General features: G+C 37.5%; 1 protein-coding gene and 1 pseudogene across 3 annotated transcripts in view; both read right to left on the reverse strand.

Annotated features, from left to right (window-relative positions):
- Nucleotides 1-23,592, reverse strand: part of DEPDC1B (DEP domain containing 1B) — a 68,199-nt gene that overhangs the window by 15,992 nt on the left and 28,615 nt on the right. For 2 of the 3 annotated variants that reach the window (XM_090278931.1, XM_090278930.1), the window contains exons 3-7: nt 14,473-14,608; nt 12,255-12,382; nt 11,476-11,606; nt 9,554-9,601; nt 5,730-5,870 (exon numbers count right to left, since the gene is read on the reverse strand). In XM_090278931.1, coding sequence (XP_090135057.1) covers nt 5,730-5,870; nt 9,554-9,601; nt 11,476-11,606; nt 12,255-12,382; nt 14,473-14,608 — 584 coding nt within the window. The remainder of the gene's footprint in view (nt 1-5,729; nt 5,871-9,553; nt 9,602-11,475; nt 11,607-12,254; nt 12,383-14,472; nt 14,609-23,592) is intronic. The other variant, XM_090278932.1, reaches the window with a different exon arrangement.
- LOC150008396 (ubiquitin-conjugating enzyme E2 D2-like) lies at nt 15,868-17,444 on the reverse strand (annotated as a pseudogene).

The following is a 23,592-nucleotide window of genomic DNA, read 5'->3' on the forward strand; positions in this document are numbered from 1 at the left end:
ACACTATAGGATTCAGGGGGAAAAAATGAACGCAAGAGGACATAGTTTTAAAATATAGTTGAACTCAAGAGACACCTACAGCAAGTACTTTCAGGTTCTGCAAGATCATAAAGTATTACTGATTTTAAAGAGCTCCTTGGCTTTTTTTTAGGTTTCATTTTAAGAATTTCTGAAAGACATTAGCATTCTATTCTCATTTTCAGCTAAAGAGTTTTAATGTTGTACCTGTTTTATTATTTGGACTTATTTAATTTTGCTAAAACAGAAGCTAAAAGAGTAACTTCTTCACCTTTTATCATTTCTACAATCTCCATGTCATCATAAAAATAATAAATCCTCCTTCTTTTGAGAAAACGACAAAGGTCTTCTGTAGCCCCAGAGGTAACTTGTTTCCCTTTCAGAATGATGAATAGTGCTTATCTCAATTATAAATCAGAAAGATCTACCACAAGTAGTTTTACATAAAAAATCTTCCAATCATTTGAGAGAAGAAATAAACAGATGGCAACATATGATTATCCTATTTTAGTTTATGCACTGTTCCAATTTTTGTAGTTTTCAAAAAAAAATACTTGGTAGGAAAATAAGTGTTACCCATCGCTTCAAGTTTTATATTTTTATATCTACAAGTACGACAGGCATTGTTCCCATTTATCAATGAGAAAACTGGGACCCAGAGAGGCAGAGCAATTTATCAGAGTGGATACAACTAGGTCACCAAACCAAGTTACCTAATCTTGGTAATGTTTCCATTGGTGAAATAATAAAATAATGAAAAGATAATAAAACATCGACCAAATCATCTGTGAGGTTCTTTTTCAGTCATCAAACTATTTCATTCTTTAGCTGGATTGAGAAACAGTAAGTGAATAAATAATTTAATACTCAGAGAAACCCAACTATTCCTCAGAATAGAAATAAATAAAATAAAAGTAAATGAGATTTTATAACATTCTATATTATTAAAGGTTAGGTGACACTTTGGCCATAATGACCTTCCTTTGTCACCCTCTCTCTCATTCCCCAATGGTTACATCAGATTTCCATTTTCAAATAATTAAGAAAACAAATTTTCATTTTTGCAAAGTAGACCTAATCATTCCACTAACATATGTAATGTTAACCATAAGCATTCTTTATGGGAGCTTCAAAAAAGGAGTAAATTATGAAGACTTAGGAGAGGGCCTGGAGTTTGTTCCCAGAAAGGCCACTGGGACCATGTCTGTTCAGCCACAAAACAAGAGACTCATGAAAGGGCCAACGTAGTTTTCAAACCACCAAAGGAATAAAAAATATGTCACAGTTTCATTTTCACTGAAAAGAGGTTTAAAAAAGAAAAGGTTTATACTAAGCTGAAAGAATTCAAACTACACATCAATTGGCAAGAAAACCCTGCCTAAAGAAAGACACAGCAAGAGAGACTATTTCTCCAGAGGGTTTTAAAGAAAGGCAAACAAGTCACCTTTGTGAACTGCTTAAAAATAGATATAGATTCACCCACGCATAAGATGATGCCCTTTCCTACACAAAGAATCCTAATGCTTTGGCATATTTATGACTTCTTTTGCTTTTATGCTTATAAAGTCCTTTACCCACCCCAACATCAGATACATATGAACTATATTTTAGATTTGCATTATTTTTTACATTTAATTCTCTAACCCAGCTGGAATTTATCCTGCTGAATGATATGAGAAAGGTATTAAATTATTTCCCAAAAGTTTTTTCAATTATCCTAGTGATTGGAGTTGGAGGCAGCCGTCCGTCTCGAGAGACGATGGTGTAGCTTCTTAAGAGTCTATCTGCACCGCCGAGAATGGCTGTGCAGTCCGACTCGGGAGTGACACGGTATCTGTCTCCTCCCGTGTTGAATCGACATCTTGCGATGACGCTGGAGTGTCCTCTCCAGTGAAGCTGAAGCTACAGAGCCTGGGCAGGGTGATATGGAGGGTCTGCTATTGCCCATGCAGCAGACCCCCCCTCTCTTCGCAGCTGAAGGGTCCAAGGGAAAGACGGAGTCAATACAGCTTAGCTTCAGGTGCGCCGCAGGAGTTGCCGGTGTTGACTACAACGTCAAACCGCCTTAGGGACTCCGGCTCCGGATTTTCTGTCGGGGTTTACTCCCTTAGCCTTTCCCCTGAAGAGGTATGCCGCAAGGCAGCGGAGGTTTTTTGGAGTCAGAGTTTTCCTTCTCTGATGTGCCCTGACTGGAAGATCGAACCAGCGACACTTAGCTCGCAGGCCGACGCTCAATCCACTGAGCCAAACCAGCCAGGGCTCCCTAGTGATTACTGGTATGCTTATAAATAGCTTATGTATGTATTTAATTATAGCCAGGGATTACCTAGGCATTTCCCTAAATTTTCACCTTTAAGAAGTACTTATGGCTACTTTTGCCAATAATCTTGACATAACTGTAATCATGACATTTGGAGGTGCTACAATTTCCTTACCTTGGCCTATCTGTGCCTTCAAAAGCTCCAGCCATGAGCAAGTCCTGGGCCCTGAGAGCAGAGAGCAGCAACAGCAAGAACTTGGGACTATCACAGACAAGAGTCCTCTGTCTGATCAAACACACCACCTAGGCACTCTTTGCAAAAAACAGAATTATCTTCCCTTAAGAATCATCAAGAGATAAGGACCCCAAGATAATGTGAAGAACTAAGTGTGAAGAGGTAACAAGGCAAAGATGGAGCATATCTCCAGAAATTTCCTAGAAGTCACTAGACAAAAGAACCAAAGAATAGAAAACCTAATCTTATGGATATTTCTAGGTTAAAAACACAGGAGGAGATATCAAACTATTGATCTGATGACCAGTGTACAATCAGTAGTGAATTTCAATGTTATCTTCTAACAACATTTAGGAAGAAGGAACAACAAAGAGCTACCATGTCAGTCTTCCAGCCTACTAGCAAATAAACCAGGGGTCTCAAGCTCAATGGCCTATAGGACAAATGGAATAAATGAGCAAGTGAACTTGGCTTTAGATTCTGAAAAATAATGGGGAGCATCGGATACTCAGCAAATTGCAATTCATGTCCCTGAAACACTGGCTCCTTCTAGTGGAGACACTACACAGCTGCAGCTGTTTGTGCCACTGAAAATTGAAGCCCAGAATTGCCAGGTCTTCCAGTTTTACTAAAGAAGCCAAAATTCTAAATTCCTATGTGAATTTTTTGTTTCTTAGAGTTTGGCAATTAATTACATTTCTTTTAAAAGCACACATATCAAACCAAATGTATTTATGAGCTAGATATGGCCCACAGATCATTAGGGTGAGAGCTTGGAGTATAACATGACACATATAACCCACAAGTTACCCAATTTTCCAAAGCACTCTTCCCTGCTCCCATGCTCTACTGTGCTTCCTATCTGCCTTCCCTCTCTTCAATATGCCAAATTATTGCAAGCTACACAGATTCTAGGGTGTGTGTGCAGTGTGAGTAAATGATGCTATAGTACATCATTCAAGAGTCAAATTCTGATCTTAATACAAGAATCTTTAATTTTGAAAATAAGGATTAATTACTATAGATAACTAGTTACGTTAGGTCAGACTGCTGAACCAAATTACATCTTTTTTTTTTTTTTTCATTGTAAGTAAAGATTAAGTCCTATATCTCCAAAATGTCTTCTTCCCCCCTTTAATAACTCTTAGAAGTCCTGTTTCATATATCAGCAATGACTAACTGCTCTCAGGGTCACAGCTTTAGCATCAGCTAGCATTACTTTATGCTAGAGGTAAAAATATAGACCTCAACAGAAATTCATTAATAGAACTGAAAATCATTTCCACTGAAAATGCTGTAGGGTTTTTAGCTTCTACACAAAATAGACTGATTACCTACTCTAAAATGCTTACCTAATGGCATCCTACTCCAATCAAAGTAAGTCAAAGGTATGGTTTAAGGAGTGAGTTAACCCTCCTGGGATTCAACCTACACATCTAGTTTGTAGATACATAGTTTCTAGTTGGCATCTTTTCCCACAGGCTCTAACAGGATTTCTATATGAGATCATCTTTGTTAATCATATAAACCATATAAATAAATTGTGGTCTTCCACAATCGAAAAGATGTCCTTCTTTTACTATATAAGGATATGGTTTTCAACACAGAGTGTCAAATATATTCATTTAAGAAGGACTGGATAAGGGAAAATTAATATATCATGACCATCCACACACATTAGTCTAGTCTGGCTAACACCCAAGAGCAATGAAATTCTCCATTCTGTCTAGTGTTCTCCACACTAAACCCTCTATAGATAATATTTTAGAGGGTGGCTGATTATGACATCAATTTGGAAATAATCAGCTTTAATTCCTAGCTGAGTCCAAAATGAACAATTGTGGTATAACAGACCAGTGACATCATAAATATAATTGATTCAAATTAGACTTCATTTTTTTAAGTTCTAAGTTCTTTCATTTCTAAATCAGATGATTTTACAATAGGACATTATAAAAATGGAAAATAAGAAAAAAAAAAATCTAAGAAGTGATTTTTAATCCAATCTTTAGAATTCTTCTTCCACCAGTAGCGCAATGGCGGTTAAGTGGCTACAAATAAAATCTACTCAATCAGTCCATACACATATTAAATAACAGCAAGTATTCATCATTAGGCATATTCACAAGTACATAACCCCCCAGTCCTCCTTGGTTGAAAACCAAATACCAAGAAGACCCAGTGGCCTCAAAACTCAGTAACAGGACTAATCCCTTCATCTATTCCCAATATTGGTCTCTCTAAAAAGTAAACTCACTCTTATGTACGTGATTTATAATTGTTCTTTTTGTTTGTTATTATCAGAAAACTGACAAAATCTTTAAAAATTTTAAAGCTCTGTGCTATGAGATCAAGTAAGTTATTCACATATTGTTAATACTTTGTTAGGATACTATGGCAGCACCCATACTTTTCAAGAAGAAAATAAAAGACGAAAAGAAGAAGAAAAAGAAGAGAAGAAAAGGAGAAGATTGCTAACCCCACAGTACTCAAATATCAGAGTATGCTAATTCTTACAAAGTTACATAACACAATATGGTACCAACACAAAAATTCGGTGATTAAAGCAAACTTTTTGACAAGAAAACATCAGTACTTATTAAACAATGTAACAGCAAAAGGAAAATCTGATTTCCTAGAAGAAAGAACATCAGAAATACCTATAGCAATAATGTTGATTTTTTCCTTTCATGTTTTTTAAGGATGTAGATTCTGAAGTATAAATCTACATGAGGAATAGCAACAAGTTTTAGAGACTGATAAAATTACTATATTTTACATGTCACAATTAACAAATAGGTCTACAAAAATCTGTTCCTTTTATAAAAAGAAATTAGACTTCTAAATGAAAATACATCTCCTATACTTGACAGTTCAAGGAGTCACATTCAGAGCACTAGATTTACTCATGAACAGTAAATGTCAAATTTACATTTTTCTCTACCAATAAAGTCACACTTTTTTGTACAAGAATGACATACAACATATTGTTCTTTATTAAGAACTAATCAGTGGCCCTTGCTTTGTGTTTCATAATATAGCTTAAACATTTTCTTTTCCTCCTTCGAAAGCAGGACACCAACTGGGCAAGTAACCCATCACAGTTTTTATTTCAAACATGCTCTGGAAGTTCAGCTAACGGAAGTCTCACGGTAGTGAAAATGAAATGATTCAACATCAATAGTGTAGATAAATGCTCATTATATTCCAACTTACCTAAAACACTGACAAAGGCATCAAAGAGATGAAAGGTAAGCAGAGGCTCTTTCAAGTGACCATAGTAATCTGCTATAGTTTTAAAGACATCTTTTTCAAATCCTAAATATGTAGGCTGCTTCCAATCTGAACAATTAGGCCCTATTAAAAAAAAGAGAGAGAGAGAATGAAATAGAAAGAAAGAGAAATATCAACAGGACAACAACCTTTATTAGTCTCTGTGCATATTCAAGATCAGAAAAGTTTTCATGGGGAAAATTGACATTAAATAAACTGACATACATTTTACTTACATGAATATGATTTATGTCTAAATTGAAATCTATTATAAAACAATGAGAAAAATCACTGGCTTACTTCCATTTTTAAAATGTCTTTCTGACATATCACTGTAAACAATGATAATTTTCTTTGAATTATTCAATATTTTCCCAATCTCGTTACAGTTGACAACAATAACAATTAGCTCAAGATAACAATTAGCTCACACGTATAACAGAGAAGTTATGAAGATATTTTAAAGCTTTTCATTATTTTATCACTGCTAGATTATAAAATTCTAGACTCAGAGTTGAGTGAAACAATTAATTTCTGCCTCTAAACTATTTCAGACTGATAAGAATGTATACACTTTTTTCTTAAAGATATTCTGAAAAGGAGATTTTACATTGTGTCTTATAATTCATTCTGATTATAAAACTCTCTATTTAATCCCCAACAAACCATCAAAAGATAGTTAATCAAGCAGAGTCATGTTGCAAATTTGAAGTAACTATAAGAAACCTTGTCCCAATCCTATCCTATGCCAGCAGTAGGGCAAAGATCCACTTGTATTTGCGACCAAAGAGGAACAAAAAATGCTTTGCTCTCTAGAGCTGGCAGCAAATGCCTCCAACAATCCACACAGAGACGGCAGATTTACCCTGCCATGTGGAGAGACAGACCAGAGCTCCATGCCTTCAGGGACATGGCAAGTGGTCCCATGAGGAACAGTTTAGCCAGCCTTCTCCATTTCCATCTTAGCATGGAGGAAAAGAGCTCCATTGCACTGGCCAATCTGGGGCTAGAACACAAGATTTAACAACTGTACCCAAACAGATCTCCACCCTCAGGAGAATAAAAGATGAAGCCAGTAAAAACTGAAAGGAAATTCAAACTGGAGAACTGCAATAACCAAAGAGGAAGATCGACTTGAAAAAGACAAGCACTCTGGGCCTTCACATTTCAAACCACTGAGACACTGTGAATACAGCTTTTTGTTGGTCTCTCTAAAAACTTTTTACCTTTTAATATTCTAGTACACTTCTTATAAAATAACTTAATTTGATTGACAAAAATAATAAAAATTTTAAAAGATCTATATATGTGGTACCACATTAACCTAGCAGCAAACATTTTTGCCTGCTCCCCCCTCTAAAATATTGCGGGCTTAGTCAATGGAAATACTGTCATTAGTTTGATGTGTCTCAGCAAGCAATACACATCACCTTGACTTCCTCCTCCCAGGGTAAGTATGAAGTTTATTCTAAGCAACTGTACCCTTTTGGGAACATTTCATCATTCTTGCTAAAAATGTGCAAAAAGGGGGTAAGGGTTTCCCTAAAAATGCCAATGCATAGCAATCTCTATAAGAAGAGGCCATAGTTCTGAGGTCTTTTATTTCTTAAACATCTTAAACTTCAGAATAATTTTTAAAATAGATTTTATAAATGTTATGCCTGACAGATTTTGTAAGAGTTGTTTGCATCCATTTCTGGATGAATTCTTGCACTCTACATGCACAAAGAAGAAAACACAGTTAACCTGGCTTGATATTTATTCAGCATCAGTCTTTCATTCTGTGGTCAACCATAAGGCTGGTAAACAATGAAAGTACCCAGGCCTGCGTACACACGACCCATAATAAATGCAGATGGGCTTAAAAGAAAGAGGGGAGCAGCAGATTTACAGAAAAAAAGGCAGTAGGCCTTCAAAATACCATATAATCAGTCTGTCCTTTCTGTTCCCTTTTAGAGGACTACAGTGGGAATCTAGACTCATTAAAAACAAAAAAAAGGGTAAGAAATAGGTCAGAACTTTAATAGACTCAAAATAAATTTTGGAGACCAATCACAATTTGCGAAAATTAATAATTTTATACAACTATTCATGAGGCTGACCTTGCGTTTTGACCACTTTTTCTTCTTTAATACATAAACAAGCATCTTTAGGAATATGCCAACCATCCACTACACTTGATACGTATGAGACATGTTCCTGTCCCCAAGAATTTCCACCTAATATACCATCACCTGACACACATGGAGAAAATTACTAAGTTGGCCTTCACATCTTTCTTCTTCATTGATGAGAAATTCAGTTATTCTGACCTTTCTGCATAAGTTTGGTGGTTTTATGTAAACATCTTCCTTGAGGGAAAACCATACCCTTCACTAAGTTTTGATCACCAATGAAAATTCAACATTCATAACCACACCTTAATAGTTTCAACAATTATATACACACACACACACACACACACACACACATTTTACAACTTATTATAGCCTAGATTTGTTACTCTGGCTTCCCCTGTTCACTCCCTGCTGATCAACTTCCAAATCCTAAATCTGCCAGTAATTCAGAAATGGGTAATTTAACCTCTCATTTATACCTTCTATCTTGTCACTGCCAACTCCAGCCAAAGATATAATTTAAATTTAATTGATTTCAAATGATTGAGCAAGAAGAATAAAAATCACTCTCCCAAGGGAAAACTTTAGACCTCTACATCTCAGAGGTTCCAAAGTCAACCAAAAAACAATGACTACCTTAATAGTTAAACACACAGAACTTTGGGCTTCACACAACTTACTATATGGCTAGTCACATTCAGAACGATAGTATATAACCATTTTCTGTATATTCCCACTGAGCTCCCCCACAGCAAGCTAGTTATTTCAGTTTCATTCTAAAATCAAACAAAAATAACTTCAGTTAAATAAATAATTCAGTCTCCTAATTCAAGACTATATACCTGTCTCTGTACATACTAGTTTCACTCAAAAGGGAAGAAAGAAAGTACCTCTGCAGTGATCTGTGAGGTTTCAAAAGGCCCTAGAGACTAAAGATCACCACTATTAGTCCAACAAAAAAACTAGAATTCTCATTAAATCATTTGTTTGAGTTAAGCCATTAACCATTAGAATCCCTTCTTAGGTCAAGCTTTCAAAAATCCTGCCACCCCCCCCCCCCACCAACCAAAATAGCATTGTTAAGTGAAATACTATAATTACTCTTGCTTCACAGTGCCTATGATATCCAATAAACTGGATATCATACCTCTGAAATAGACTTCATATGCCTATGTAAAACCTCAGAGACCACCCTAATTCAGGCATCTTCACTATACATCCAAATTACCAGAAGTCTTTCCTGTTTATCTGCATGCAAGTTCTTCTCCTTCCAAACATCCTGCATACCAGTTAGATGAGTCTTCTAAAACATTTCTCTCCTACTTAACCTATTACCCTGTTAAAGGCCAATAAGAGACAGGATCTGTTAAGCAAACTGATGATGTAAATATAGGACGTAATTAGGAATAAAATGTATGAGGAATAAAAATAACCCACTAGAAAATAAAAGCATAAAAATATTTTTAAAGCATTCTACTCAGCCCTTTCGCCATGTGACAAATGTATCACTAAAAGTACAGTGCTCCCAAGACAATTAACTACCAGTCTCACAGGTGTAAAATCAATGTTCGGGCCATTGAGCAAAAATATATTCTAATTTAGAGCATAAACCTGTTAATTTCATAAAACTGGCAGACAATTGGTACTTACAATTTGCCAAACACTTCATTGCTGACAGTACCCAATGAGGAAGTTCTTCTGCAGAAAAATAAAAATAAAAAGACATTTTAATTGTATATAACTCTAGGAATTACATACATAGTTAGTATCATAAGAATGCAGTACCTGCCCAAATAATATGAAACCTATCTGCCAATCACAAATCATGTATATACATATCAGAACATTTAAAAGGTAGAAATTTTTCTTCAGCAGCAGTATTACATATGCTTGAATAAATCATGCCTGAAAAATTCTAAGTACAAGATGAACTTTTAAAGCTTTAGTGACAAGAAGAAATGTAATGGTTTGTTCCAGGAAAACTAACAAACAAATCAATTATCCTAAGAATTATATCAAGCAAAGAAAAAACAGGAAAATCAAAAATATTAGTCTTCAAATGCATCTGTAAAATCAGTTCACCAAACACTTAAATAAAAGGTGAATTCTGTATGTCCGAAGTCCAATATAGGTATCACTTTACGTTTCAATTTTCAAAATGTTTTAAGGCAAAGTTCTACTAACATATTAATATAAGCCATTCATATTAGAACAGCCTCAAAATAATAATGGTTAACACTGCTATAAAAAATTCTAGATGAGCCACTTGGAAGAGTCTCTTCTTCCTTCCCAGCCCTGCCACAGGCATTTGATGAGATGGGCCAGCACTCATGCTTCCACTTCTTCATCTTCACTTTGAGCAAAAAGCAGCCACTGGTTGAACTGTTAGAGCTAATGAAGCTGAGTCTTATGAAATGTTCTCTTCTTTCTTAAGAACTTACTTAATATGCCAAAAGATGACTGGTCATCTGACTGATACCTAAAAGTATTAATGTTTGCTGTTCTTAGAGAATGTGAAGGATTTCAGACATATTTAAAAGGCCAAATCCCCTCTTTCTATGTAACTTAATTTTACATGTGGTATTAACCAGACAACTCATAAATTCACAAATCTATTTCTGTTTCCTGATGTCCTCCATTCCAGATACAGGGACTATGGAAGGGGAAGCATTTCAGGTTTCAAAGACACATTTCTGTCAGGAAATTTGGTCTTAAGCAAACTCGTCCCCTCTCACCACGGCTCAGGCTCCTCTGGTACAGCTGTCTGCTGCCAGGAACCTCCAGCCGTAACTCTAACAATAAATTATAAAACCCCAAAGTACTGTACCACCTTCCCATAAACAAAGGTCATTCTAGTTCCAGCTAACTCCTAGGGTCAAGGGTTTGAAGTAAAGGAAGAACCAATCAAAGAGCCCATTCAATTATAGTCCATCCCTTATCCAGTGGAAAGAGGTTGTAAAATCAGTGTGATTCCTACACAATCCATGTACTGTGACCATATTTTGCCAAATCAAAAACCAGGATAGGTGCCTGCTAAATGTCATTTTTTATTTTCTGATTTGTACACTGGCTTGGGAAAAAAAGGCACTAAAAAATTAAAACACCTTCAATATTTAAAAAGTTACCTTTATAAAAAGAAAATAATAACATAAACCAAGAGTATCCCAGGAAACCTGACACAGAGATACTAACACAAAAAGTGAGAGCCTAAAATCAATCAGACCCCAGGATCCACCTGAAAACTGACTCAAGCTTTCTGGTAGGTCTTAAATCTACTCACTTTTAAGGGATTTTTCCAGGGATAACACAGAACCACTTAATGCCCAGTGTAGCAAACACTGAACTAGTCTCTGGATGGATTTTACTGAGGTTTTCACTCCTGAGTATTCATCATTCTACAACATTTCTTTAATCCAAGCAATTAGTTAAAAGGTATTAGGATGTGACAGGAGGTTATGTGTAATGAAGGGGTAAATTTATTTAGGGTTTAGAGAAGCATCAAAAAGAAGGTGATAGAACCATGCAGCCAACATACTGATCAACCAGAAACAAACTGATTTTTATGCACTTACTTGACTTGTCATCAAGGATCACAACTCCCTGCTTGCTCACACTATATACATTATGTATGATGAACTTGGACTTGACAAGTTTGATGTCTAAAACTTCTTCTAAGGAATCTAGGCCAAGGATTTTCTGTAAACTAAAAAAATAAATAATAATTATATTAATTAGTTACTTTTTAAAAAGTTGTTATTTACCCAAAAATTTGGCACTGTAAAAAATCAATCTTTAAAATGTGTTGTTTTTATGTATTTCACCCAATCTTTGTGGGGCAACAAGAAAATGAGTATGATAGAACCCACATGAAAAATATCCTTTTGACATTGACGTATTGCTTCACTAATTTAATAACGTAACACTCTGAATGCAAAAAACATAATTTTATAAGATACTATAAAAACAAAAATTAGCTTATCCAATAATGAGAAACTGCTACTAGTACATCTTTGTGAGAGGAAAAATGTTGCTATAATATCATTAACTTTAATTACCTATATAGTACATCTAATATCTAAAAGACCAAATTTCCCATTATGTGTTTCATTAAGAGTTCAGTGTTTCTAGAAAGTTTAAAAACTTTCACATGTGTATTCTTAACTATTATATAAATGACATAGAAAATACCCAGGATTCAATTAAATTATGTTTGATAAGCAGCATAACTGCAAATAATGCAAAGTTGAGATTTTTATACATAAGTTCAGAAAACCAAATATGCAGAGAACAGTGGAGAAGCAAATTAGAAAACAAATCACTAATAAGTCTCATTAATATCAAATGCACATACTGTGATAATGTCATAGACTTCCATATCTCTTCTACATTGGCCTCTGTCAGCTGTCTGCGGTAGACAAGACGGCAAGCCGGCACCTCTCCAATAGCAATACTGTGACGCTTGTACCACACCTCAGAATTCTAATGGTGGGAGGACAGTAAAAAGAAAGAGAATAAATACTTCAATAGAGAATGCTTAAGGTTTTATGACAAGTTTATTTAATTTGGTTATTTGTAATTTGATTTAAAATAATAACAAGAAATACAGACTAACTTTCTTTGTATGGACTGTAGAGAAAGTATAACTCTTAAAAATCAGGTCATATTATAAATGAGTAATCAAGAACGGCAAAGAACTATGACAATAAGCATGATATTTCCTGTGGGAGTTCCGAATAATCAGTGAAGTAACAATGAAATAAAACTTATTATTTCAGAATTAAGTAGAGGAATAGCTATCCAAATTCACTCGCTGTCCAAATTAAATGACTGTTTAGAATAAAATTATATTAATTTCAAGAATCTCTATTTTTTATAAGTAAAGATCAAATAAGTACAATGTTGAATAGCAGCCCCCACATCACAGGCATCGGCAAAAGGCAAGTGAAACAGGAACTCCACAAGGACAGCTGGAGGTGGCAAGGAGAAAACTACAGCTCAGAGATACCCAATAAAAATGTTAATATTAAGTCTCTCTGGATATTGTGGGTAATTTTTTCTTTTCTCCCTGCCTGTAAACAATTCTAGTAAATACATTAATAATAAAAATAGCTCTTAAGTTACTGAGTCCCTATGTGAACTTACTTGATTATGACAACAACCCTACCCCAGAAGGGTATTACCATCCCACTTCCACCGAAAAGAAAACTGAGACACAAACACAGCAAATGAAACAGAAACAAGCTCAAATGGCTAGTAAGTGGAGGAGCCAAGATTCAAACCTAACAGTGTGGCTCCAGAGCACACATTCCTAGACTATGAGCCATTTCAGAGCAAATCTGTATCACATCTCACTCTATCTGTAGAGCCTAGCATAATGCATGATACACAATAGACACTTAATAAATCTTTGTTGAGGGAATACCTTAATGACGTCCATATATGACCTCGCCTCTAGGTTCCTGTGCCCTTGTCTCCATCTGCCTGTTAGACAGTTCCATTTAATACAACCCAACTTTATCATCAAACATATTTAAAACCAAATTCATCACTCTCCCTGACATATCTGCAAGCCCTTGCTGAGTGCCCATTTCTGTCAACAGTGTCACTTTCTACTAAATTATCTTTGGTAAAGCCTAAGCTGCTTAACTATTTCCTCTGAGATATAATACAACCTCTTCAGATAACTCTTTTCTTTTAATTACATTGCCAAAAAATGCTTACATCAAATCTTTGCAAACAAAAGTACAAACTGGACACCAAGTTCTATAAGACTAGATTTACTTCAAACATTGGTGTTATTCCAATTCTGAAAAACTGCCATACAAAATTGTTCTCTGTATTTTATATTTTTAAGCATTATTTCAATATTGGTAGTCTTTATTGGGGATATTTCAAAGAAAAAGTATGTCCCCCAAAAAGAAGTTCATTGTACACTAAGCTTAGATTTTCCAAGACTAGCAGATGCTGCTTTTGTTCATGTATATATATTTTTTAAATCCTCACCTGAGGATATGTTTATTGATTTTAGACGGGTAGGGGGACATCGATGTGAAAAACATCGATCGGTTTCCTCCCATACACTCCCCAACTGGGGATTGAACCCACAACCTAGATGGGTGCCCTGACCCACAACCTTTTGGTGTACAGGGTGATATCTCCAACTAAGTAAGTCACCCTGCCAGGACTTCCTTTGCTCATATTTAATATAGGTCTCACTCTACAACACTCCATGTCTCAACCTTCTCACTCTCAACTGGTAATAAAGTTCAGAAGGAGGAGACAAACAGGGAAAAGAGCAAATTAGAGAACAAAAAGGAAAAGAAGATAAGGGAGTTTTAAGAGAAAACTGCTTGGTCTCAACATATATATTTCATCAAAATGTCAACAGGCAAGAGTAAAAAAATGCAAAACCCAGTTTTTCTTTGTTATTGGTCTCTCAGCTACTGACAGGTAAGATACTATTTTAAAGTACTTTCAGACCAGAGAGAACTGGACCAAGCCTGGTGGTTCACACACTACCACTTATTTCTCCCTCTGCTAGCCCTCGGCCTTTTAGTAGTGACACTTACCATTACAACTGGCCTCACTGGGATGTTCTCTTGTGAAGTGCCTGGTGCGGGGTCATTCCATTGTGGAAATTGAATAATATCCCTTTGGCATGGGGGCCTCTTTGGATATGGTTTCAGGGGTGAGGAAGGAGGAAATCTGAAAACCAAGAAGAAAACTATTATACTATTATTATTGTCAGTGGAAGACACAGATATTTTAACAACATTCACTACTTATATCCTTGAGAATTTACATAACAGCAAACTTCATATAATAAATGACTTCATAATTAATCAAGTCATTATACATGGCTAATTATGCCCAACAATATATAAATTTAAAAAAATATTCTTCATCATGCCCATCAAATAATATTTATTTTTTAAAGGTGTGACACATTTTCTAATTGCTGCAGTAATCAGTTTATTACACAGATTAACCATTTTTGAACGTACAAGCTCCAGAGAAGCCACAGGATCTTTAAATATATACAAGTATCTCCATCAAATGAATTTTCACCCTTACATCCAGAGAGACCTAAGCAGTTAAAAACATAAGAAAAGTAAGAGCATAAGAGAGGAAGCGGGCTGAAAGGACGAGGGTTAAAGGGTCGCGTGATGTAAAAAAGTAGAAACAAAGCCCATCACACTTTACGTACTAACAGCTCCAATCGAGTTAAACTTAGACCTTAAACTATAGGATGTGGGTAGATTTTAATCTGGTTGGTCATAACTTTCACCCAAGGCGTAGGTCCTTCAGTACAAAATGAACACAGAAACAGATTCATGTTCTTTGCCTTGGTTTTCATATCTGCTTTTGTTGTTGTTGTTTACTTTTTTATTGTTGACACTATTACAGATGTCTCCCCATTTTCCCCTCTTTGCCCGCCTTCACCCAGCTCCCAGTCCTCTTCCCCAGGCCTTCACCACACTATTGTCTGTGTCCGTGGGCTATGCGTATGTTCTTTAGCTAATCCCTTCACCTTCTTTTATCCAGCCTCACCCCCTCTTTTTAATATGTGTTTTGAGAGTAAAAGTATTCCATTTAAAACCATCTCCTACAGGTCAGTGGAGCTTTTGTTCCCCATCCAAGCACACGTGGTTCCCACCAGCCTTCACCTTGCCATTATCTAAATTTAAGTCAAAAGGAAAGCATTTAGGCCCAAACTTAGGTTACACCTGGAGAACTGGCTTGTCACAGGCATACTTCGCTGCTAGGAGGCAATGCTGGTACAGAAGTGCAGTATTTCTAGTTTGTTGTAACAAGTATGTACAACACACAGCACTGCGGAATGTGTGCGCAGCAAAAGGTGAGGCATGGGCTCATAGCAAACAGTCAAATGGAAAGCAAAAGGACTTTTCTCTTTCAGAGTTCCCCTACCGTTATTTGTAGAGGTTATCCAATAATTTCTTTAATTACAATGCATACTTCTGAGTCCATTCCTGAGCTATTCTGTGGTACTTTTCTCTATCAGTATTGTAGACCCGACTCATGTATAGTCTGAGATACTGGCTAGAATGTGGAAGTTGATGAGAGTGTAAGAAGGCAGAATGGACAGAATGGAGCAAGAGCCTGAGTCTTCCCCACAGAGGCTAGGAAAATGAGCATTTGCTCAGCTGGGTTAATAGGGCATGGGTTGCATGAATTTTAAGGAGCATGCAGCAATGCCTCTTTCTAGGAGAACATGTCCACTTCTCAGAATTGGCTCCAACAGTTCTCCCCCATATAAGTGAATATGAAGCTACCAGCTCTTGGGGATAAAGGAAACCAGGAGCTTACATTTATTGAGCACTTACTGTGTACCAGGCACACCTAATCCCTACAGCAACTCTGAGAGAGGGATGAAAACTCCTTTTACAGATTAGTAGGAGATTGAAAACACTGTAATAGCAGGGACTTCGTCTGTCTTGTTTGCCCACATCAGCAGCAGAGTGCCTAGCACCTAGTAGGTGCTCAGCAAATATTTGGTGAATGAATGAATAAGGAAACAGACTCACAGAAGTATGATGTTTAGGAGTAGTAAAGAACATGGCATTGAAATTGGAGAGACCTGAGTGTGAGCCAAGTGGCTGGTTTGGCTCAGTGGATTGAGCGTCGGCCTGCGAGCTAAGTGTCGCTGGTTCGATCTTCCAGTCAGGGCACATCAGAGAAGGAAAACTCTGACTCCAAAAAACCTCCGCTGCCTTGCGGCATACCTCTTCAGGGGAAAGGCTAAGGGAGTAAACCCCGACAGAAAATCCGGAGCCGGAGTCCCTAAGGCGGTTTGACGTTGTAGTCAACACCGGCAACTCCTGCGGCGCACCTGAACCCAAGCTGTATCGACTCCGTCTTTCCCTTGGATCCTTCAGCTGCGAAGAGAGGGGGGGTCTGCTGCATGGGCAACAGCAGACCCTCCATATCACCCTGCCCAGGCTCTGTAGCTTCAGCTTCACTGGAGAGGACACTCCAGCGACATCGCAAGATGTCGATTCAACACGGGAGGAGACAGATACCGTGTCACTCCCGAGTCGGACTGCACAGCCATTCTCGGCGGTGCAGATAGACTCTTAAGAAGCTACACCATCGTCTCTCGAGACGGACGGCTGCCAACGACGACGACGACGATTGTAGACCCGAGCACTCTCGGGCACTAAGGGATCATCTGGATTAGGATGACATAACAGAGAACAGATGGACAAGTGTACTTTTGAAAGTTAGTGCTAGAGACCACAGTGACCACAGAAAATCAAGACAAATGCTGCCATTCCTGTTAATATTTGAACGATATATTCTTGTTGTAAATGCAATCTTAGGCAGTTTGAAGGAGTAATCTGTTAGGAAATGAATTGTCAAGAAAAATACTCCACTCTGACAGGGACCATCATTTGTCCTCATTATTGTGGCTTGCCAATGAAACATGTCTCCAAAAGGACCTGCAGAACACTGTGCTGGGGTGGGTGGTGGGTTCCTGTCCCAGGTCACTCAATTTCTTGTGGATTCTCTTCAGAGCCATTGTGGGAGGTGGGAGATGGGAGGTGGGAGGTGGGGTCAGGGGAGGGATGGGGAAGAGGCTCAAGAGCCCCCAGGGTGATCACGCCTCCCGTGCAACCCCCTGAGGGCCAGTCACCAGGCAGTAGCACCTGGATGCGCTCTTCCTCCTCCCATCAGCGTGCCTCCCCAGCCATCAGGAGTCACCGAATCCCTACATGGGGAGCAGGAACCCAGGCCTGGGGCTGTCCCCTCTCGGTGGGACAGCCAGAGGGACATGCATGCCACCGAGCCTGACAGATTTTTAAATAAATAAAACTTGTCCTCTTATCATTTGAATTTCATGATTAAATATGTTCTTAATGGGATGCTTGGGTAAGCCATTTCTTTCACTTAGCTCAAGGTCCTGACTGCCCCATACCTCCAGCTGAAATTTGTAGGTAAGTATGCAAATAGAATTATTGATAAATCCTCAGTAATACCTGCTAAGGAAGCATATTTTAGAACCAAAATCATTTGACCCAATAGTCATTTTTATAACTACTTCTAAAAAAGATTAATCTTCCTTCCCTGGAATATCCAACACTTCACACTGAGATTGAAGCTTCCATCTAGAAATCCATCTAAATGTCCTTATTCTGCCTTTAAATAACTCTGTCCCTAATACTCCTAGGTATCAACAGCATCACTCCTGAACTAACACATATAAGCCTAAATACAATCTAACTCTCTTAAAACTGGTCTAGATCATACCTGATAAAGAACAACAGAAAAGTAATTAATATGTATTTTCCTTAGAGGGTCTTTTTCTGTTAGCTTGTTAAAAAACAATAAACTATATTACATTGCATTGATAAAGCAATGAAAAAATTCTAATTCTTAATGTTGACAATTAACTTTTTATTTTAACTTTTGATTTAGTTAAGCCAAAATAAAGGCTTAAAATTTTGTACATGATATCCTTAGAAAAAATAGTTCAAATAAAATATAAAGATCATATTCCTAATGCAAATGCAGAAATAAAAAATTTCAAAATGTCTATAGTTCACAAGGAAAGTTTTATCAAGGTCAATCAAGAGAATCACAAATAAAGAGTGTACTATGAAGAAACATTCCAGAAGCAGTCATGATAAACTTGAAAAAAGATGACTGATGGAGAGAAGCTGAGTTTTATCTTCAACGAAAAGAACACCCAATAACCGTGCTTTATTTGAAAGGTCAGTTTTGAGTCAGTAAGAAAAAAATGAGGTCTGCAAATCATTAAATCAAGTTAAAGATAAACAAACTGAAAGATAGCTTAAATTTTTGGTATTTAAGTTACCAAGGCAGTTATTTCCAAATGATTCCAAAACACAAATTAAACTCCAAAGCCAGTCATGTTACCCTAGTTGGTAAGTAGAGCCTGGCTTAAAGAAATCCAACCCTGTTTCTTAGACGCCGACAATCACCATTTTTGTGAGCAGAGAAAGAAGCCATCCTGGAAGTGAATTCTCTGGGCCAGCTGATGGCGTATGGGTAAAGGGCAAACTGCCAGATGAGCTTTTTCAAAATTTTTTACAAAAAAAAAAAAAAAAAAGAGCAAAATATAACACGTGAAGCCATCAAAATAATATCACAAGGAGATAGCATTTCATATTTAACAGAATGGCAAAAATTTAAGCCAGTCAATATCAAACATTTTCTACTACTGAAATAAAAATTAGCATATCCACTATGGAAAACAGTTTGCCACTACCTAGTAAAGTTGAACACATACATATCCTCTAAACTAATTCCACTCTAAGGTATCCGAGAAACCTCAATATGTGCAAAATGCAACATATCCATAAATGTTTATAGAAGCATAAAAGCAAAATACTGAAAGCAACCCAAATCACCACTAACAGGAAAACAGATAAACAGATTGTGGTATACTGATATAACACAATAGAATATAGATGACAAAATCCCATAAACTATAAACATATCAACCAACATGGATAAATCTCAAAAATCTTAAGAAATAAAAGAACAAGTCAGAGAAGAACACTCTTTTATATTTTTTATATAAAACTCAAAAGAACAAAATATTTCAGAAACAAATCAATATATTGTTTAAGGAAACAAGCCTAAGTGTTAAAATAAATAAAGAGAAGCAAGGGTATGATTAAGACAGAAATCAGGACACTAATGACCTCTGAGGAAAAAATGCAAACTGTTAATAAACAGGTGTTCATTTTATCATTCTTATAAGTTGTTCAGCTACAGTTTATACATTCTTCTTTGAAAGATCAACTTTTCAATAAAATTGTTTGAGAACATTAAAAAGAAGAGAGCTCCCTCTAGTGGGCTATATTTGTTTTTGCTTTATAAATTATTAATTTAATCCTAACATGATATGGTTTCCAGAATCAAATGCCCCTTAGAAATGATTTAGTACAAACTCCACATTTGTACACTGAGGCCAGAAAAGATACTGACCACAGCTAATTATCTAACAAAACAACCCAGGTCTCCTATTGCCACCTCCATTGCCAAATACCGGTTGCAAAAAAAAAAAAAAAAAATTAGAAAATAATCTATACTAGAACTACTATCCTTTGATAAATTTACTTGAAACAAATTAGAATTCATTATCTAATCAATCAATAAAAATATTCTAGAGCATCTAACCCATAAGGAAAACAAAGTTTATAATTTTAATAAATTTCACCAATAAATGACAGAGGACTCAATGACTTAAACTCGTTTCCATAATATATACTGAAATTACTTCTTTGGCATCAGCAGAAATTTGCAGCATCTACAGCTTTTGCCAGCCTGAGTCTGCCTCTTTGCCTTTGTTAAGTAATCCAACACCTTTGTATAAAAAAGCTAGGCAGGTAGTGATTATTGCAGGAGCTGACCTCTCTGAGGCTGCAATTTCCCAGAAACCCATATTACATTTCACAATACTGCTAGAAGGTCTATCAGGAACATAAAGTGTTCCAGGGAAGAAGAATGAGAGATAAGAAAAATAATTGTCAACCTAAGGAAGCCTTTGAACTCCCAGCTCAAAAATCACTCCTTATTCCATGTGAATAAAGATTCCATTATGAGTAAAGGATCAAATGAGTACTTTTAAGGAGGGGAGAGATGTGATCCAATCTGAAAACCACTACTACTGTAAATTAGCAGTAACTATCTAGAAAATAAATTCTGCACAAGTTTTGTTAGATTTAGATCTAAGTAGTTCATGGTTTTTGGCGCCATTGTAAATTAAATGGTGGTAGTTTTCCCTGTGAATCTTGCACACCTGTTAGAAGTCTCAGGTGGTTTATATATTTTCTTCTGTTGCAGAGTCTGTGTATGTAAAGCTACAAAACACTGCTGAGACTAAAAATCTAAATAAACTGAATGATGTACAATATTCATGATTTGGAAGACTCAATTCTGTTCATTTGCCAAATCTCTGCAAACTGACCTACAGATTCCATGCAATTTTACTCAAAATCTCAAATTTTTTTAGAACTAAAAAAGTTGATTCAAAAATTTATACGAAAAGGCAAAAGAACTAGAATACCCAAAACAATTTTGAAAGAGAACAAAGTTGGGGGAGGCACCAAAAGATTTAAGACTTGTTACAAACCTACAGCGCTGTACTGGAGACAAGTGGGGCAGACAGGACTCTGTCTATACGGTGCTCTGTCTCATATACATAATGAAAGGAGGCCAGCAACAACAGGGTGGATGCAGGGATTGCTGTACTTACCACCTCCTCAGGGACGCTGTCCCACAGCTAGAGGTCCTGAGCAAGTACTCTTGCTAGGAAACAGCAGGGCACTTTGGACTCCTCGTGGCAGGGAGCAGCAGGCAAGAGGAGGAATCACCAGCATGGCAGTGGCAACTGTTCCTAACCAGCAGAAAAAGGGCAGGCTGATCTAACCCCACTGAGGCAGGAATACCTGCGAAGTTCTTGGGGCCTCCTTGTCCCATCGTAACTGCGAATGGGCATGTGCAGAAACACCAGCCTGATAAATGCATGACTGTCAAGAGTTCCAAGTCTCAGAAATTAACTACAGGGTCACACTATGAGGTAAGCCAGCCAAAGCCCGCCAAGGTGACTGGTGAAGGTGAAGAAATTTATAATGGAGAGGTGAGGGGGAATGGATGAACACTAGCTATAGCCATGAAACCAGCAAAAGGGACTGTATTCTTCCCAGTACATGTCCTTCTCCTAGACTTCGCTCCCCATGAACACGTGTGGCAGATCTGGGCAGCACGAGAAAGGAACTGCGCTGGCCATGGAGGTGCACAGCCCATCTCTCCCTTCAAGAACCCAAAAGGCTCTAGTCTCTAGCTGCTGAAACTTTCACGTTTCTTGCAGGAAGCTTCCAGCACATGAATGAACACAGTGGGGGCTCCGAAGCCAAGCCAATCCCAAAAGAAGACACAGGACTCTTCTAGCAGGCAACTTCTGCCCAAGGACTCCCCCATCAGCCTGGCCAAGACTTCTCAGAACTGCGCCCTGTGGTCTGAGACCCTTCCTACCCAATTCTTTCCCCCCTCTATTTCACAGAGCTCACACCTGAATCACAATCTGAAGGCTCACCCCAATTCCTACTCCTTTTCCCTTTATCCTTTCCAGGTGTCCCAGAACCCTGGCATTAAATCACTTCCATTACCTAGGTCCATCTTGGCATCTCCTTTCTCTTCGCAGAGGGCCTGAACTAACAGAATCTTCTACTAATTTACACTCATCTATGTGTGATGACTTCACTCACTTCAAACAATGTAAGTGCCTACTACATATCAGATACCACTAGATAACAGAGATACAAGAATTAATACCAGTTCTTGCCCTCAAGAAACTTAGTCTAGTGCAGAAGTAAGCAACCACGGTCTGCAGGCCAAATCTCACCACCTCCTTTAATAAGTAAAAGTTATACTGGAACACAGTCATCCCCAATCCCTTACATGTGCTCAGCAGTCAGGCAGCTGTGATGAAGGTTATCTGACCCACAAACTGGCCCTTCACAGAACAAGTTTGCTGAGCCCTGGTCTAGTGAGACCTAAGATACCTTCAAGACAGAAATGTGAATATCCTTACTTTGCAGATGAGGACACAGAGGTTCAGAGTGTAAGCAATTTGCCTAAGATCACATGGGTAGTAGGAACTCAGAGCTGAGATTCAAACCCAGGCCTGCCTCACTCCAAACCCTGTGCTTGTTACAGCCCTTGCATTGCGGCGCTTGTGTTATACTTAACCACAGCTCATCTGATGTGGGAAATGACTGAGCCACTTTAACTCAGGAACAGAGGTGGGATGATTACTGCTTAACTACTGCCCAGTAAAAAAGAAACTCTTCACTTACTAACCTTTGAACTTCTTTCTCAATAAATATGAGGCACTGGGCTAGGTATGAAGGACACAGATAAAAGCAAATTCTTTCACAACCTTATCTATCACCACTCCCTGCATAATGACAGGCAACATGTTCTTACATACTACAGCCTCACTCATGATCACAGGATGGTAGCTTTTATTAAGCACGTTCCCTTACCTTGATCAACCTCTCTCCCTTCCTTGCCTGGCAAGCACCTATTGATGCATCAATATTCAACCCAAGTATCACCTCTGAAGCAAAATATTCTCTGACTAACTCAAGCAGAGCTGATTTCCCAGTCCTCCAACAGTAGAGAATTCACATCCTTATGTTGGCATTTGTGACAATGAATTTTAATTTATCTGTCTGCCAATCGAAACTCTGAAGATAGGGCCATGCATCCAAAGTGTTTGGTGGTGTGGTTGGCATAAGTAGGCACTCCATAATACTCGAGAAAGGAAGAGGAGGTAGAAATGGAGGACAGTGGGAAGCAGCATATGTGAGGATCTAATTAACACTGACCCCCATATACCAAATAGCTCATAAGAGATTTGTCAGGCCTGTCCCACTTCTGCTTTGAAAACTTATCAACCCCTCCAATCTAGAGAGCGGTATACCCTCACCTTTCAAGGACTTTTATAAATCTGGTCTTATAATCTGCACCTCAAGGCAAGTTCCCACTTCCCTCAGAAAGTTATGGTTTAGGATTAACTCAGAAAAACTGACTGATACCTATGTGATCTTTATTATTTTGTTTCAAGATTAACAATATTTGAGAAGTACCCCTGTTCAATCCACCTGCTCTTCATTTAAAATGGAAGTAGTGAG

Source organism: Furipterus horrens, unplaced genomic scaffold, assembly GCF_987537825.1.
Source record: "Furipterus horrens unplaced genomic scaffold, mFurHor1.1.pri manual_scaffold_5, whole genome shotgun sequence".
Lineage (NCBI taxonomy): Eukaryota > Metazoa > Chordata > Mammalia > Chiroptera > Furipteridae > Furipterus > Furipterus horrens.